Source organism: Aquarana catesbeiana, linkage group LG01 (genome assembly GCF_042186555.1).
Source record: "Aquarana catesbeiana isolate 2022-GZ linkage group LG01, ASM4218655v1, whole genome shotgun sequence".
Taxonomy (NCBI): Eukaryota; Metazoa; Chordata; class Amphibia; order Anura; family Ranidae; genus Aquarana; species Aquarana catesbeiana.
Window position 1 is genome coordinate 932719139 of NC_133324.1, and position 19459 is coordinate 932738597.

Here is a 19459-nt window from a genome sequence, read left to right on the forward strand (position 1 = left end):
GAGAAGAGTCCTCCAGCAGTGCAGAGTGTTTCAGGAGAGGAGAGTTAGAGGAAGGAGAAGAGTCCTCCAGCAGTGCAGAGTATTTCAGGAGAGGAGAGTTAGAAGAAGGAGCAGAGTCCTCCAACAGTGCAGAGTGTTTCAGGAGAGGAGAGTTAGATAGAGGAAGGAGAAGAGTCCTCCAGCAGTGCAGAGTATTTCAGGAGAGGAGAGTTAGATAGAGGAAGGAGCAGAGTCCTCCAGCAGTGCAGAGTGTTTAAGGAGAGGAGAGTTAGGCGATCCAAGAAACAAACCTTGTGTGAGTTTGGTGGACTCATTTCAATATTAACATGTATATCCTCCCTGGTAACGGAAGAACATTTTTGCCTCTCACCTTCCTCTTGTGTCGGTGGATGTCTCCTATGGAGTTGGCGAGACTGTTGGGCCCCAGCAACATCCGGGTGCTGCGGGGCCACTCAGCGCTGACCAGGTGGTGCTCCCCCATCAGAATCTTCCGGACACTTTCAGCCCCCGTCACCCTAATCAGGGGGCGGCCCAGCAAGTGAGTCTTGAAGACGTTTCCATATTTCTCTCTCCGAGAAGACTGGAAATTTGAGCCCTGCCAAAGAAGAAGAAGGAGAAGAAATCAATGGAAAACCCAGAGAGACAAGGGGGGAAAAAAACGGTTTGGAGGAAAGTTAGCACTGATCCCATTACCCAGCATGCACTTGGTCTGCACTCAGGTAGCCCCTGAGCACTTGACTGCCAAAAGCTGCTAATCGTTCCTGAAAACTCTCAAGTCTATGTAACATTTTTATATGTTGTATATGGTTGCATCTTATTACCTATTATTTCCTATAGTGTTCTAATACTTATGCAACCTTTTAGCCAAGAAATTCTTTAAAGATGACTTCCAAGTCACAAATCGGCACTATTCATGAAGTCATCGCACATTCATCGGGATATGGGCAACGTGTTCTGCCCCACTCTCATGTATATTTCTGTTTTGTATTAAACTGCATAAGATCGGGTGCTGTCTTAATGCATGGGCACTGTCCAGGGGCCCCAGGTGCTTGGAAGTCCCATGATAAGCTTGCATTGCATCATACCTGCCGGCTGTCCCGGATTTGCCAGGACAGTCATGCTTTTTACTAAACTGTCCCAGGATGGCCGTGTCCTGGGAAGCATCCCTGAACCTGTACTGTGCCCTCCTGATAACAGTATTGTGCCCTCCTGATAACAGTATTGTGCCCTCCTGGTACCCTCTTGACCCCCCCCCCCCCCCTTCCGTACTACGCCCTTCAGGTTTCCTCCTGTACTGTGCCCTTATTGATTAACATTGAATTTTATTAAAAGTACTAATTCTATCAACTATTTATACTTTAGGTTTTGAGAGTAGGTGCATAAATTTGGGCAGGCTGGTAGGGGTCCCAGTGCATTACTTTGCCCAGGGGCCCATGATGCTATTAAGATTGCCCTGCATAAGGTTATCATTTTTTTTATAGTATTCTGACATCTAGTGGCAGTTTTGGGCAACTACAACTTGTTTACTAATATGATTTTGATATTTTCCTCTCCCCTCGCCCATGTAAAGTGATTGTAAACCCATATATTTTGTTTTAAATAATAAACATGTTATACTGCTCTGTGCAATTGTTTTACACAGAGCAGCCCCAATCCTCCTTTTCTTGGGTCCCCTGCCGGCAATCCTAGCTGCTCCCCCCAAATCGCTTGCTGCGGAGGCACTTTTGGGGGCTCCCTCCCGAGACACGCTCTGTGTGTCCAGTGACACAGAAAGCGCAGCTCGGCTCTACCCCACTGCTCCCTCCTTACTGGCTGTGATTGGCAGCTGTGGGAACCAATGGCTCCTGCTGCTGTCTCTGAGCCTATGAGGAGGGAGAGAGACACACCTCTCTCATGCACACTGCTGAAATGAGATTGGGCTCAGGTATATATTATGCATTAAGGTAAAAAAACCTTTAGAACCACTTTAAGGCCGGCCATACACGGAGAAAATTTCTTTCCTGCAGCCACAGGTTGCAGGAAAGAAATTCGCTGGATTCTCCCATCAACACAGACAGTGTTGATGCAGGAATCCCTCCTGCTGGGCCATTGTCTTCTCCTGGAGGGGGAGGCTTCTCCCGCCCTCCCCCCGCCCAACTGCCAGGAGAAGACAGTGATTATTTCTAGCAATAATCGCAGGTATAACCCGGCATACTGGTTGTATCAAAGTCAATTAATCGATTAACTTGCTACATTCAGCCTGCCCATACACAGTTCGAATCTTGGCCGATTCCTGCTGACGGCTTCCCTGCCCGACTTAACTTGACCGTGTGGCTCCCGGGACACCTATCACTGTCTACCATGGCCTGGTGCATAGACCAGCTCCCTTCCTGGCCAGCACTCACAGCCAGGCCCGGGACAAGGGGTGGGCAGGAGGGAAAGGTGGCGCCCTGGGCACTGTGATATCATGTGAAGTGGGGGTGCCACAAGAAGATTTGGGGGGAGGGAATTTGTGTTGGAAGGGGCAATGGGGGAAGATTTGAAATGGGGGGGGAGAATATGTGTACTGGGAGGGGAAATTTTAGAGGGAGAGGATTTGTGTTAGGAGGGGGTGAATTTAGGGAGTTAGGGAGAGGGCATTCAAGCTGGGGGGATTTAGGGGTTGGGGGGTGGCAAAGATTTGTGCTGAGATGGGGGATTTCAGCAGGGGGTGGATTTGTACTGGCAGGGGGATTTATGCTTACGGGGGTAAGCATGCAGATTAGTGCTAAATGTTTTTGTAAGGGGGGGGGGGGTTTGCTGACACATAATGATCAAAGATCTGGGGGGGGGCGCAGTTTGGCATGTTCGCCCTGGGTTCTAGATGACCTTGTCCCAGCTCTGCTCACATCGGTGGGCATAGGACTTTATTCTCATACAGCCTGAGCGGCTCACACGCATATCTTGGTTCGCATTCAACTTCTGCATCATATTGAAGAGTAAAGCTGCCTGTGGATGGTACCAAGTCAGCAGGGGACCATACTGCCCGGACAGATTGGGTCTAAGGAGGTATGCCAAAACATAACGCAACATTTAAAAACTGAACACAAGTCCTGAATCCTCTTTGAAGAATGGGAACATCCGAATTTTGCAAAAATGTTGTGGATGTTTACTTGATAGGGAAACCAAAAAAAAAAAAAGCATGATGCAAGTCCAGATGAAAAATAGCGAATGTTCATTGAGTCAGCTCTTCAGCAACAACATACCCGATGAATAAACACTTGTATCGACACACCAGTGGGACAAATATGGAGGAGTGAGGGACGAGGGGGGGGATCTAGGGGCCAGAACGGGGACAAAGGGCCAGGGGAAGGACAGGGGGTGAGCTGTGTTCCCCTCACACACAGTCACCTCCGCCCTCACCTCTCCTGCTCCGTAGAACACACAAGCCGCCACTTCTTGCTGGGAATCTGCATTAAACATCACGACAGCGAGGAGCGCAGCACAAGGACTTATTGTATCCCTGGCCGCTGCACTGTGTATAATTTGTGAGGCCCCCCCCCCCCCCCCACCGGCCCCCCGGCTCTGTACAAGCCAACACTCTCAGATGTAAATAAGATTAACAAGCGCAAATATGATTTTATGCTGAACGTTCAATGATTTCCATAGAGCTCCCATACCTCCCCCCAGGGACAGCGGCCTTTTTAAAGGACAAAAAAACACTCCTAGGTGTCTCCAGTTCGTTCTGAAGGAAGGGTTGGCGTCCAAAGCTTCTGTGTCCCTCACTGCAGAGGTCTATGAACAAGGGCGCGATAGTTCTGGGGTGGCCTTTAGAGGGAGCTGTAGACCTATCTGATGGTAGACTTGCCCTGGGGTCACCAAGTGATGGTTTTAGCAACATGCAAGACATGAGGATGATTTCATCTTTGGGTTAAAGGTTTTGACTGCTTCCAGGCGAAGCCTCCTCACATCACTTGTAACTCAGGTAGGTTGGTGTTAGTGGATGCTGACATCCACCCATCAACGCAGTGGTGTATATTGGTTTTGTGCTGCCCTAGCAAGACTAAAATTGGGCACCCCCCCACATCTAAATTTGTCCCACCCCAGCCGCAGTATACCGTTCTTGTCTCAGGGTCTGATGAGGATGCTGCAGCCATTCAAAGTGAACAGCAGGGGCTTCCTCATTAGACTCTGAGACATGATTCATTCAAGTGCAACATATGTGGTCAATGGGGCAGAGGATGGGGTCAGCGGAATATAGGACAGGGGTCAGTAGGGCAGAGAATGGGGTCAGTGGGGCAAGGGTTGGGGTCAGCAGGGCACAGGATTGGTCAGCAGGGCAGAGGACAGGGTCAGTAGGGCATGCCATGTGGTCAATGGGGCAGAGGATGAGGTCAGCGGGATATAGGACGGGATCAGCAGGGTATAGGACAAGAGTAAGTAGGGCAGAGCATAGGGTTAGTGGGGTGGGGTCAGCAGGGCAGAGGATATGAGTCAGTAGGGCAGAGCATGGGGTCAGTGGGGCAGGGGATGGGGTCAGCAGGGCACAGGATGGGGTCAGTGGGGCAGAGGACAGGGTCAGTAGGGCATGCCATGTGGTCAATGGGGCAGAGAATGGGGTCAGTGGATATAGGACAGGGGTCAGTAGGGCAGAGAATGGGGTCAGTGGGGCAAGGGTTGGGGTCAGCAAGGCACAGGATTGGTCAGCAGGGCAGAGGACAGGGTCAGTAGGGCATGCCATGTGGTCAATGGGGCAGAGGATGAGGTCAGCGGGATATAGGACGGGGTCAGCAGGGTATAGGACAAGAGTAAGTAGGGCAGAGCATAGGGTTAGTGGGGTAGGGGATGGGGTCAGCAGGGCAGAGGATATGAGTCAGTAGGGCAGAGCATGGGGTCAGTGGGGCAGGGGACGGGGTCAGCAGGGCAGAGCATGGGGTCAGTGGGGCAGGGGATGGGGTCAGCAGGGCAGAGCATGGGGTCAGTGGGGCAGGGGATGGGGTCAGCAGGGCACAGGAAGGAGTCAGTGGGGCAGAGCATGTGGTCAATCGGGCAGAGGATGGGGTCAGCGGGGCAAAGATTGGAATCAGTAGGGCAGAGGATGGGGTCAGCAGGGTACAGGACAGGGGTCAGTAGGGCTGAGAATGGGGTCAGTGGGGCAGGGGATGGGGTCAGCAGGGCACAGGCCTGGTCAGCAGGGCAGAAGACAGGGTCAGTAGGGCATGCCATGTGGTCAATGAGGCAGAGGATGGGGTCAGCGAGGCATAGGACAAGGTCTGCAGGTCAGAGGATGGGGTCAGCAGGGTATTGGACAGATGTCAGTAGGGCAAAGGAGGGGGGTCAGTGGGGCACAGGACAGGGGTCAGTAGAGCAGAGCATGTGGTCAATAGGGCAGAGGATGGGGTCAGTGGGGCACAGGACAGGGGTCAGTAGGGCAGAGAATGGGGTCAGTGGGGCAGGGGATGGGGTCAGCAGGGCACAGGATTGGTCAGTAGGGCAGAGGACATGGTCAGTAGGGCAGAGCATGTGGTCAATGGGGCAGAGAATGGGTTCAGTGAGGCATAGGACGAGGTCAGCAGGGCAAGGATGGGGTCAGCAGAGTATAGGACAGATGTCAGTAGGGCAAAGGATGGAGTCATTAGTGCAGGGGATGGGGTCAGCAGGGCGTGATCAGGGCATTTTCATATTTGCATAATCACTCCCAAGAGCCAGCTCACTGCATGCATTAGGAAGCTATGTACAGAACCCTGCTAGCCCCTACCACCATCCATGATCTGCCTGCATTGCAGAGAGAAGCACAGAGACCCAGTGATGACATCTCTGGGTCTAACATTAGGCATGTCATGAAAATGGAAAGGTTTTCTTTAACAATATCATTAGTATGTTGATAAGGAAGGAAAACAGGAACCAGGAAAGGCAAAAAAAAAAGAGAATAAAGTAAAAACTAATAGATCTTGTAATTGTTCAGAAGATGAGTTTGAAGCTTTAGAAGACAACTCTGGGCTGGAGAATAGAATCAAACACTCGGCTTCTAATGCTACCAAGGAGGCACTGTGAGAATTTACTGAAACATGAGTTTTATACACACTATACAACCAAAAGTATTGGGACATCCTCCTTTACATGCACATGAACTTTAATGACATCCCAGTCTTAGTCCGTAGGGTTCAATATTGAGTTGGCCCATCCTTTGCAGCTATAACAGCTTCATCTCTTCTGGGAAGGCTGCCCACAAGGTTTAGGAGTGTGTCTATGGGAATGTTTGACCATTCTTCCCAGAAGCGCATTTGTGAGGTCAGGCACTGATGTTGATAAGAAGGCCTGGCTTACAGTCTCCACTCTAATTCATCCCAAAGGTGTTCTATTGGGTTGAGGTCAGGACTCTGTGCAGGCCAGTCAAGCTCCTTCACTCCAAACTTGCTCATCCATGTCTTTATGGACATTGAGCCCTCGTTCACACCGGTGCAATTTTTCAAGCGATTTGACAGTTCCAAAGTCGCACCCCATTGCCAGCAATGGAACCATTCAAATTGCTGCGACTCATGTCACAGCGGCTTTCAAGAAGGTTCCTGCACTACTTTTTTTCCAGTTCCATTGTAACTTGTATAAACTTCTGTTAAACTAAGTCACAAGTCGCAATGAAATGGGAGGTGCAAATCGCACGGATTTGCGCAATTTTAAAGCCGCACTGGTATGAACCAGGGCTGAGGACTACTAGACAGCCTTCCCCGCCTACTCCAAAAGTTCCACTTTCAATAAAATCCATAAGCCTCCATTCACACTTTTGGGACTCCAAAGTTGCATTGCGACTTTGATGCAACTTTGAAGCAACTTTGTTGCAGTTCCACAACTGTCGCATTGAGAAACATTAAAGAGGCGCTCCAGGCTCCCCCCCAAAAAATGAAAAGTCGGCAGCTACAAATACTGTAGCGGCTGACTTTTAATATAAGGACACTTAACTGTCCAGGGAACCGGTGATGTCCCCACCCGAGGAGATTCTTCAATCAGCTTCAAGGCCAGGCGAAGGCATTTAAGGTAAGGGAAACTGGCAGTGAAGCCTTCCAACTTTATAGCCGTTTCCTGCTGCGCATGCGCGAGCCTCACTTTGTGCATAGACCTGCAATCTTCTGGCACCTGTGTGTGTCCCTAAAGGCTGCGAGGGGTAGGAGGAGGGGCCGAACAGTCTCATAGAGTGCCGCAGCGATCTGACCCGGAAGTGGGAGTGGGTACCTGTCAAAACCAGGTACCCGCTCCCCCTCGTCCCCCCAAAAAAATTGACAAATATAGTAGTGGGGGTGAGGATGCAAACAAGCAGAACTGCCCCTTTTGGGTGACGTTTTGAGATGCAACTTTTGAGAATTTACACTGCAGTCTATGGCACTCAAATCGCATTAAAGCAGCGCAGGAAACCTTTTTAAAGTCGCGGCGACTTTAAGTCGCATTGGGCTTGAACGGCTTCCATTGAAACCAATGGGCTGCAACTTGTAATGCAACGTTATTGTGTCCAAAGTCGCATGACAAGTCGCACGAGTGTGAATGGAGCCTAAAGCAAAAAATCTACAGAGCAGTCTTCCTGCGTGCGCTGCTCACCGTACGTCGCAGAATATTGACATATTTAATTATAGAATAAGACTGAAATGGAATAGGATTTCGGCAGCCTGAGTATGACTCCTGCAGAAGTGTTTCATTAGTGTCATAATATTTTTAGGAGAGGGATGACATCCTTGCTAATAACGGAGAGTTGGCAGAGCCGCCAGTACCCAGCGATGGCCCCGTGTGTGATCTGCCAACTGGCCCCAGGCAGATACAGGCAGGTCGGTGTTAGGGCTGGGGAGGCTTGGCCGCGTAAGGGACTCGGCTCTGAGAAAGAGAAGTGTCTGGCTCTGCAGACTGGCAGGCGGAATAGTGAAAGGTGCATTGTTTGGGGTGGGGTGGGGGGGTCACAGACGGAGCTACAGTCAGGGTGTGAAAGGTCACAGAGGAGCAAATCGGCGTGATTACAAGTTTTCCCTACGAAGAGTAGGCTGAATGTCCTGGGAACTCCACCGCTGTCTGAAGCTTCGCACAGGCTCCGCTTAGGGCAAGGCGAGACTTAAAGGGCATTGTGAGATGTGAAATGATGGAATTTGTTCCTCTGCGGCTTGGGCTACATGGCCCGACCCAGCACATGGCATTCACTGTGTCATTAAACACACAAACACGCCGAGACAGAGTAAAAACATCTTAAAGTTCAACCAGATTTGCGCAAGGTCTCCTAAACCCCCCCTCCCCCAGCGAAAATGCAAAAGTGTAAAATACTAAGTCTTTCCTGTGTTTTCTTCCTATCACTATTTCCTAATGTTGATGTCTGAAAATTCCAATGCAGCAATCTGAAGATTGGATTCGAAATTTGGTGCAATATAAGTACTTTTAGATTGTACTCTTTCCCTACATTTTTACCCCAGTGGAACCCCAGAGCAATTTTTTCGATTTTGGGGAACCTCTGCTAAAAATAATGAATTGGGGGTCATTAGGAAGAATGCCCATTACATTGTTGGCCAGCAGGAAGAATGAAACCCCTACAGACAGCTCAAGGAACCCCCAGCAACCTCTGGAGGAACCTTAGGGCTGCACAGAATTTTGGTTGTCTCTCCAAGGCTCTCCGTGGGAGTCTTTCCCCAAAAAAATTCCAATGCAGCAATTTGGAGATTGGTTTAAAAATTTGGCACAATATAAAAACTTTTAGGTGCTTTGCCAATGCTTATTGGCACCACACTGCTAGGTCCTTCAACCACTTACAGATTTCACTCTTTCCCAACATTTTTACCCCAGTGGAACCCCAGAGCTAATTTTTAGATCTTTGGGAACCAATGCTAAAAATATTGAGTTGAGGGTCAGTAGGAAGAATGCCCATTATATTGTTGGTCAGCAGGAACTAGGAGACCCTTACAGACAGTGCAAGGAACCCCCAGCAACCTCTGGAGGAACCTTAGGGTTGCACAGAATTCTGGCTGTCTCTCCAAGGCTCTCCGTGGGAGTCTTTCCCCAAAAAAATTCCAATGCAGCAATTTGGAGATTGGATTAAAAATTTGGCGCAATATAAAAACTTTTAGGTGCTTTGCCAATGCTTATTGGCACCACACTGCTAGGTCCTTCAACCACTTACAGATTGTACTCTTTCCCAACATTTTTACCCCAGTGGAACCCCAGAGCTAATTTTTAGATCTTCGGGAACCAATGCTAAAAATATTGAGTTGGGGGTCAGTAGGAAGAATGCCCATTATATTGTTGGCCAGCAGGAACTACGAAACCCTTACAGACAGTGCAAGGAACCCCCAGCAACCTCTGCAGGAACCTTAGGGTTGCACAGAATTCTGATTGTCTCTCTGTGACTCTCCATGGAAGTCTTTCCCAACAAAATTACAGTGCAGAAATTTGGAGATTGTATTAGAAATTTGGCCCAATGCAAACACTTTTAGGTGCTTTGCTTATTGGCACCGCACTGCTAGGTCCTTCAACCACTCCAGATAGTACTCCTCCCCAACATTTTTATCCCCGTGGAACCCCAGAGCTAATTTTTAGATCTCGGGGAACCCCTGCTAAAAAATAATGAATTAGGGGTCAGTAGAAAGAATGCCTGTTACATTGTTGGCCAGCAAGAAGAACAAAACCCTTACAGACAGTTCAAGGAATCCCTAGCAACCTCTGCAGGAAATTTAGGGTTCCACAGAACTCTGGTTATCTCTCCATGGCAGTCTTTCACAACATTTTTACCCCAGTGGAACCCTTGAGGTAATTTTTAGGTCTTGGTCTTAGGTCGAAAATTCCGCTCGTCTGTATGCTAGTTCGACGGACAAAAAGCCACGCTAGGGCAGCTATTGGCTACTGGCTATGAACTTCCTTGTTTTAGTCCGGTTGTACGTCATCACGTACGAATTTGACGGACTTTGGTGGATTGTGTGTAGGCAAGTCCGTTCATTCGGAAAGTCCATCATAAAGTCCGGCGTAAAGTCCGCAGAGAAAAGTCTGCCGTAAAGTCGGCTCGTGTGTATGCGGCATTACAGACAGAGAAAAAAGATCTTGCCACTGCTCTGCCAGTTGGCATTGGACCCAGACGTTATGCAAGTAGCATTCTGACACAGCTCAAGGAACCTCCAGCAACCTCTGGAGGAACCCTAAGGTTCCTCTATGGTATAAGCTAGTTTTTCTCAACTAAGGTGCCGTTGGGTTAACCAGGGGTCCCGTGAGCACAAAAACAAGTTTGCCAGAAATGGACGAGCAGACTCTGTGATCCAGGGAAGAACTCAAAGGGTTCCTTGAGCTATGGCTTCCAATTGAACCTCCAGAAAACCAGGGTTCCAGGGAACTCTGGTTGTCTCTCCATGGCAGTTTTTCTTAACACTTTTACCCCAGTGGAACCCTTAAGATAATTTTTAGGTCTTGGGGAACCCCTGCTAAAAAAAATGAATTGGGGGTCAGTAGGAAGAATGCCTGTTACATTGTTGGCCAGCAGGTAGAACTAAACCCTTACAGACAGCTAAAAAAGATCATTGGAGTCATGCTGCCAATTGCTCTGCCAGTTGGCATTGAGCCCAGAGTTATGCAAGCAGCATTGAATGGGAAGTCAATCTGCCACAACTCAAGGAACCCCCAGCAACCTCTGGAGGAACCCTAGGTTTGCTCTATGGTGTAAGCCAGTGTTTCTCAACTAAGGTGCTGTTGGGTTAGCCCAGAGTCCCATGAGCACAAGACCAGAGCACAAGAGGGGGTTCCTTGAGCTATGGCTTCCAATGGAACCCCCTAGCAAACACTGGAGGAACCCTAAGGTTCTATGGTTCTCTGGTTGAGAGTTCCTAGGTGCTGTGAAGCTGAACAGGGAAACTCCTCTTCCTTCCTCGGCCGTCCAACAATGCAACTAACAAGGAGAAAGCTTCTTTGATAGATGTTACTTTTTTCTCCAAGAGCTTGATGAGGGCAAGTGTTAGGGTAGGAGAAAATTGCCTTCTGTCAAAGCAGCTGTCTCCTTTATAGCTGTGTTGTTGGACAGCCATTGAGGGAGGAGAGATGGAGGAAAGTCCTGTCCAACCTCAGTTAGTCTAATGCTGTGTACACACGACCGGACCTTCGACGGACTGAATCACGTCTGACTTTTCGACTGACTTTTCGACTGACTTTTGACGGACTTTTCGACGGACTTCCGTCGAATCAGACTTGTCTACACACAATCATACCAAAGTCCGACGGATTCTACCGTGATGACGTACGACCGGACTAGAATAAGGAAGTTCATAGCCAGTAGCCAATAGCTGCCCTAGCGTCGATTTTCGTCCGTCGGACCAGCATACAGACAAATGGATTTTTCGACCGGACTCGAGTCCGTCTGAAAGATTTGAAACATGTTCTAAATCTAAAGTCCGTCACATTTTCGACAGAAAAGGTCCCCTGCAGGTCCGATGAAGCCCACAAGCGGTCGAATTGTCAGACGGATTCGTTCTGACGGACAAGTTTGGTCGAAAAGTCCGGCTGTGTTTACACGGCATTAGACAGCGCATGGGAAGATGGGAAGAAGGACTAACCACCAGGTTTCAAAACTATCTGAATCAAAAACTCGGAACAAGAATGCCATTTAAAAAAGAGGCCTCACTTCCAATTGTCTTAATGTGTTCTGTTCCCCAGGGTAACATGTAAGACTTTGTCCCATCCTCCTAAGTGCTAAGTCTAGCTGTGAGGTCAGACAAGAAACCCCTCTTCCTTTCTTCCTTCTTTTGTCCGACAACGCAGTTACCAAAGAGAAAGCTGCTTAGGCAGATGATAGGCTTAGCAGAAAAGCCAGGCAACACGCATTTTCAGAAAGAGGTCAGCAAAAGCTGCCTGCAGATTTCTACTACAGCATTTTTTGGAATTTCGGTATATTATTTTTGGATTGTTACGTTTGTGTTTTTTTTTTTGTTTTTTTTTGTTCATTTTAACAGTTCCTTAGTTTTAACCGAAAAAAAAAAAAAGAGAACGGCTGAAACGGACTGCAAGTTGCGCGGTTCTGCCCTTCCATTCTCTGTGCCGCAGCTCTACACCGAGCATGAGCCTATAAAAACAAATACCCGTTAATATAATAAATACCTACGTAATCTAAACAGCTCCATGGCATGCAGAAAAAAAAAAAATTACTCCAGAGTCCCGAGGCAAACAGACCTGCGGTTGTGAATTCTCAAAGTTCAGGTGACTGAGTTTCTGATCTACGCAAATATAATTAAAGTAGTTTTTTGTGCCATTAATAAAGAGATATTTGTCCAACATTTCCACTGCAGTACAAAGACCACCTTTATGTGGTAGGATTTTCGACCCGAGTCCAATTTACACAACGTTTTGTATTTTTAGCCTTGAACTGTTTTTGGATGGAGCCTGTGGAAAATGGAATACCCTTTCTGGTACCTCGGTTATTTAAAAAAAAAAAATAGCAATGGATAGATTTTACTTTAAAATAAAAATAATACTTTTTTTTTTGTTGTCGAATGTTATTTTCTTAATTTTTAACGGAGGATTTGTGTTAACCCTCTGGATATAACAGATTATGTGGTCGCTATAAAATATTTCACACTCCGGAGAAAATCCTGTGTGAAATTTAGAGACGGACGCATTCGGGTGCAGGCGGGGGAATAGCCATTCAAAAATTCTATGCAAAAGTGTGTCAATTTAAATAGCATCAGGGGCAGAAAAAAAAGACCTACACAATTTTTTTTATTTCCCCCCTAGGTGTGAAGGTGCAGCGCCATCTGGGTGGAATAGCCATTCAAAAATTCTATTGGGGGGGGGGGGCCTACAGATTTAAGAAAAAAAAAAAATTGCAACATGGAGAAAGAAAAAAACAATAAGCAAAAGTTAAAGAATAAAGCGCATTCTAAATGTTGTTTTACTTAAATGAATTGCTTTAATTAATTATTTTCATTTAATTAATTAATTTCTAATATTATCTTGAAGCAAAAAAAATAAATAAATAAATAATATTGATGAAAATTTAGATTTTTTTTTCTGGTGTTTTGTTCACAGGTGCCCACATTTTCCAATTCATAGAGCATTATTTGTGAATAACTATTTGCTGTGGGACATAAATTCTGACCCCTGCTGGCTAAAATGCTTACTACAACTCTATCTAAAAAAAATGTTGGCTTACTTGTGCATAAAAAATACTGCCATTGCTGATCTCCTTTGGACAATGCTAGTTGCCCGGCAGTCAGTCATACTAATTCTCCAGCAGAAATAAGGTATTTCACAGCAGCGAACATAACTGAATTTTGGCCAATATCAAGGCCTATGGATAATTTACTTATATGTAAGTCTTATCACATCCAAGGCAGATAGTTTTCGCAAGTTTCTGGTGGTCCTTCTGGTATCTGTTTGAGCATGAGAGGTAGGTTGCATGGGTCAGAATTCCATCACAAATGTGTATGGTTAAGGCTGCACTGAGCCTCTTGTAACTGCAACCTGTGCTGTGAAACTTTCCTTTAATGGGCTAGGCTAGCTTGGGAACCAAGAGATGGTGGTGCTGGAACCAGTGAACACCAACATGGATTTCAAAAGACTTGGTGTGGGAGCTAGTCAGTAGATCACAAGTCTGGGAAATATAGTAAGGCAGTCAGTGATTGCCAAACCATAGACACTATTTCTTGATCTTTTCACCATGGAGCAACCCTTAAAAATGTGTTCAGGTCTCGGGGAACCCCCGCTAAAATGATTAGACCTACAGCTCATGGTGCATCAGTGTGATAGTTGTACAGAGTTTGATATAAAAGAATAAAGAATGGATTTGCTTCATAATCATAAATGAAACAAATAATAATAATGGCCAGAAAAGAAGGTTATATTGTCCTCTAACATTGGTGGTCAGTAGGGTAGGCAGGAGATCAACCTGACAATGCTCTCTTTTCAAGGAACCCCTAGAAACCTCTGGAGGAACCCCAAGGTTCCACGGAACCCTTGTTGAGATAGGCTTCCGCAGGTGGTCAGCTATTGAGCATGTTTAAATGCAACGCGTTTCATTTTCTACCTGAACCTGGAAGGTTTTGAATGGCTCTGAAGTTGATGGATCCACATTTATCTGTCCAAGCTCAGAACAATTTCTATTTTCTCAAAACCCAACAAAGTCCCACACTTTGTAGAATCCTGAGGGTAACTGGTCAATTTAAAGGATGGTGCTCTGCAGACTTGTAGCTGAAGGGAAGGGGGGGAGGGGGGTGAACGATGAGGCAGAGACGCGTTCAGTCAGTCTGTATTCTCTGTAGTCATGACATCATAGGGTAGACAAGGTTCTGAGACAGGATTTGCAGCCCACAATAAGCTTACACACAAGAGCAAGAAAACTTGGAGTAATATTTTTTGCAGTCTTTCTGCTGTCAGAGAGGCGGTTACCGAAGCCTGAAAGCATATTGCAATGTGAAAAACTTTGTAGACTCCAGGTGTAAGGCAAACTTTAAGGTTTTTCTCAGCAATCTGGCTTCAAGAAGGGATCTTAGGGATGTTCTTTTTTTCAACCTTACTATGTAATTATGTAACAAACATTCAACTTGCAGGTGTGAAATTGTATCACATGCACAATTGTCTGTGTTTGATACAAAGAAATCCTGACAATAATATTTCCAGTTCCTGAATAATAATATGAAAAAGAAGACGAAGCAGACAAAGAAGAAGGAGAAGAAAAATATAAAGAAAAAGACATAGAAGAAGAAAATGAAGAAGAAGAAGTAGGAGAAGACGAAGTAGGAGAAGACAAAGAAGAAGATGAAGAAAAAGAAGGAGAAGAAGAGGAAGAAGATGAAGAAGACGAAGAAGACGAAGAAGGAGAATAAGAAGTAAAAGAAGAAGGAGAAGAAAAAGAAGAAGAAGGAGGAGAAGACGAAAAAGAAGAAGAAAGAGGAGAAGAAAAAGAAGTAGAAGAAGAAAAAGAAGGAGGAGAAGAAGACGAAGAGGAAAAAGAAGGAGAAGAAGAAGAAGATGAAGAAGATGAAGAAGAAGGAGAAGATGAAGAAGAAGGGGAAGAAGGAGGAGAAAGAGCAGGAGGAGCTGAAGAAGATGAAGAAGATGAAGAAGACGAAGAAGGAGAAGAAGAAGAAAAAGAAGGAGGAGAAGAAAAAGAAGAAGAAGGAGGAGAAGAAGATGAAAAAGAAGAAGAAGGAGGAGAAGAAAAAGAAGAAGAAGGAGAAGAAGAAGAAAATGAAGGAGAAGAAGATGAAGAAGGAGAAGAAGAAGAAAAAGAAGGAGAAGAAAAAGAAGACAAAGAAAAAAAGCAGAAGAAAAAGAAGACGAAAAGTACAAAATAAAATAATAACATCTTTGTGGGCAAAACAATTAGGTGACAACCAAAGGGTGGACATTATTTACAGCTCCTGAAAATTTAGGTGCTCTGGATGGACTTTAAGCCCTGGTTCACACTGCTGTGACTTCTCATACTACTTGCTGCAATGTGCGACACAGAAAGTGGCATGACAAATCAATACACATTAATTTCAATGCTAACTGCTATGACTCGAATCACAGTGACTCAAAGAAATAAAAAATAGTTCCCATACCACTTTTCAGCATCTTCCTTGCGACATGAGTTCCATGGACTGCAATGTTAAAAATCACAAAAGTCGCAAAGAAGTTATTTCTTTGTCTTATCTTTGTGACTTTGCGACTTCAGAGGCTTTTCTAAGTTCAATAATATGTATCAAACTCTGTATTGGTATGGTTTGCCAAAGCCTAAGTTGAAAAAATCAAAGTCACATGTAAATCACGTTGAAGTTGCACTGAATTTGCATCAAGTCACAATGCAAAGTCGCACTGGAAGTCGAACGACTTGGGAGGGGGTCGCAGGAATTATCCATTGTACTTTTAGCATTTGGATGAATGGCCCCATTCACAGCAGCAATCGCATAGAAGGCACGATTGCTGGTACGCAATGGGGAAAACAGTGCAGATATGATCATTTCAGTGCACTGTCTATATTTTTTTTTTGTGTGTGGGATTTGAAATGTCACAAAGTAGCACTGCTTTAAGTTCTGTTGCCCGCAGCGCTTCGGATTGAGTCGCAGCACTGCACGAGGGTTTTTGCCTTGGCTTACATTGGCAATGCACCTGATGTGAGCAGGCATCCTATCTCAGTGCTGCTGATCTCCTCCAACCTCTTTCAGCTACTTCCTGACTACATTCATATCATTAACACAGGGCAAAAAGGGCAGCTGCCCCAGGCCCAGTCATTGTTGTGGGGCCCAAAAGCAGCTGCCCCTTGAGCCTGCCCTGCCTGCAAATAGTTGATAAGTGAACTCGGGTGGGCCCAGGAAAATGTTTTCCAAAGGACCAATCAATATTAAAGATGGCCCTGTTGATAGTGACAACAGTAAACCATGCTTGAGCAATGTGTGTCACCATGGGCACTTGTAAGCTGACTTATTGCAGATTTTTTACCGCTTTCAATCAACCAGGAATGAACATACTTTTGAAACCAGGCAATCCACCACCCACAAGTTTAATTGTCCACCTGAATTCGATCGATCACACTGGGCAATAAATTGGCAGGTTATTGAAAATTCGAAAACTCTGTGAAAACCAGAAAAAACTGCAGCGATTTTGTCGATCGCGGTTGGATTTTTTTTTTTTTTTATAGCCAGGTCCAATTGAGGCAATTTCAATCCCGGCCAATCAAAACGAATCATTTCTGCATCGGGTTGCTCGGGATTTCGCTTCTAGCAAGTGGTTGTGGTTGCCGGCGTGCAACCTCAGCCGGGAGAACCGGTTGACCACACAGGAGCACAACTGGGAGAGAGTTATCACCCCCACAGCAGGAAGTGCCTGGACAAGGACCTTCATGGCAGGATCACCAAGTATTCTTTAAATGAAAACTGTTGATTTAAAAAAAAAAAATTGAAAGATTGAAAAGCGATTTGAAAATTTAAAGCTGAACTTTAGGCTCAAAAGCTTTCATTTAAATATATTCCTCAGAAGCCACAAAGGATACAAATCCACTTTGTGTGTCCCAAATGCCTCTGCAAACCCAGATATTAACTTTTCAACGTAGCAGTGACTTCATCGCTGTGCATAGCCTGTGCAAAGGGTAGAGCTGTGGGAGGGACACAACAGGCTCCGCCTACTACAAGGTGATTCTGCCATGAAGAACCCTCCTGTCATAGGTGACAACTGTCCACTAATTGTGTCACGGGCATCTAATAGAGACTACAAGTTCCCGTTTCAGCACACATTACGCAGGGATGGTCCACTGGTTGTCATCCTTAGAAAATCTGTTATGGAAAATGCCATGCAGCCATTGCTGGAGTGCACGTGGATGGGAAATGGCTGTAAAGAGGCAGCAGGAGATCAATAGACTTAGGCTCGGTTCACACTGCCGCGAGCTGAATGCTGTGCGACTTACGGTGCGACTTTGCCAGGCAACTTCCTGGCGATTTGCTGGCGACTTGAGTACAACTTGATGCTACTTTGATGCAACTTTGAAGCCACTTTGAGGCAACTGTCAGGCTGGGTTCACACTGATGCGATTGCAGACATCGCAAGTGATTCGCACAGCATTCCTGTGCACATCACATACGCTGTCTATCCTTTGCGAATTCAGCCATACAATTTGTATGGCTAAAATCGCATCGCATTCACACCAAAATGGTGCAAGACCCTTTTTTTTTTTGCCTGCACTGGAATTGGGTTCATATGGGTGTTCAGACCCATGAAGATCCAATTCCATCCAATTGATTCCACAGTTTGCACTGCATTCTGCGAACCGATTTTGGGGGTGTCAATGTGGAATCAATGTGGAATCAATGTGGTTCTCGCACCGCATCAGTGTGAACCCAGCCTCAGGGAGTGCCCCGGTAATCTTCCTGTAATGTCGGGTCCAAATCACATCAATAAAGATGAGGATCGGACTCGGAGGCGACTTCCATTAAAGTCTATGGGGGTTATTTACTAAAGGCAAATCCACTTTGCACTACAAGTGCACTGCAAGTGCACTTGGAAGTGCAGTCAACGTAGATCTGAGGGGGACATGCAAGGGGAATAAAAAAACAACATTTTAGCTTGCAGCAGAGCTTCCCCTCATTTCAGATCTACCCCTCAGATTTACAGCGACTGCACTTTCAAGTGCACTTGTAGTGCAAAGTGGATTTGCCTTACGTAAATAACCCCCTATGGGCCCAAGTCGGATAGAAGTCGCCTTGAAGTAGTGCAGGAAACGTTTCTAAAGTCACAGCGACTTCAGTAGTGCTAATTAAGACCGCTCTCATTGACTAATATGGGATTTCACATGTCATGCGACTTGGGGTGTTGCAAGTCGGATCCCAAGTCATGGCAGTGTGAACTAAAGATGCAACAAAGATTGGAAAAAAAAAAAAAACATGTATTTTATTTATAAATACAATCTCATTTGTTTATGATACGCAGAGGTTTAGAAAGTGAACTGCCATTTTTTGGTTACATTTGTTTTATTAAAAGCAGGGAAGAGATACAATGGAAAAAAAGGGGGTCATTTTCTAAAGAAAGGCTTTGATGGATTGGCAGGGCAAGGGTTAAATAATCTTCCCTTCTTATGGCCAGTCCCCAGTGTCCTGATGGAACAGAAGAAACAAAAAATTTCTAAACTGCCTTTTTTTTTTTTTATAATCTATTTGCACGCACAATTCCCGTATGGATGGTGCCAGAATTAAAAAATGTTTTCACCTGAATAGTAAAAAAGTGAACTAATCGCACCTGAAAACACTTTGCAAATTCTACAGGAATCCTGATCTGTACAGAAAGGATGAAATATAACAAAGGGGGGGGGGGGGGGTCATTCTATAAAGAAAGTCCATTTAAGGGCAGTCTCAGGTGAGGTTGATGAAGGGTTACTGGAGCTGATGAAGGTCCAGGGAGGAGAAGGAGGCCGGGCCCAGAGGTGGCAATCCATCCCTCCCCAGCCTGGAGCTCAGACACTCACCAGCCCTGACTCTTACCTGCCTCCGGACCACTGACACCCCTTCACTGGGCCTTAAAGCAGCAATGCCAAGCAGCCTGGCCGTCGCTCAACACCAGCCGTCCGCTGCATGCGCTGCCCAGACTGACTGCTTTATGGGGTGTGGTGCCCACCAAGCTGGCCTGATGTCACTACATCTATAATTATTGTTGTTATTGTTATAGTTGTTATTATTATTATTATTGTTATTGTTATAGTTGCTGTTGTTATTATTATTATTATAGTTGTTAATAATAACAACAACGATAGAAATAATAATAATAATAATAATAATAATAATATTTCTATCATTGTTGTTATTATTATTATTACTATTATTGTTATAGTTGTTATTATTATTATTATTATTTCTATCTTTGTTGTTGTTATTATTATTACTCAAAGTAGTAGATGGGGTGGTTAACCCCTTCCCTTTCCTGACTTCTGCCACCACCCAGCCTGGACCAAAAACACATTCCTGGCATGCCTGTGTACCAGCTGTGCCCATAAACAGCCCCCACACTGGCAGCCAATGGTCTTCCCCTACCAAGGGAAGATCCC

The 19459-nt window shown here is 45.7% G+C and overlaps 1 protein-coding gene across 1 annotated transcript in view; it reads right to left on the minus strand.

The window, feature by feature from the left end:
- Window positions 1–19459, minus strand: part of CYP26B1 (cytochrome P450 family 26 subfamily B member 1) — a 59592-nt gene that overhangs the window by 34562 nt on the left and 5571 nt on the right. The window contains exon 2 of the mRNA XM_073611058.1: window positions 371–595. Within this exon, the coding sequence (XP_073467159.1) occupies window positions 371–595 (225 nt within the window). The remainder of the gene's footprint in view (window positions 1–370; window positions 596–19459) is intronic.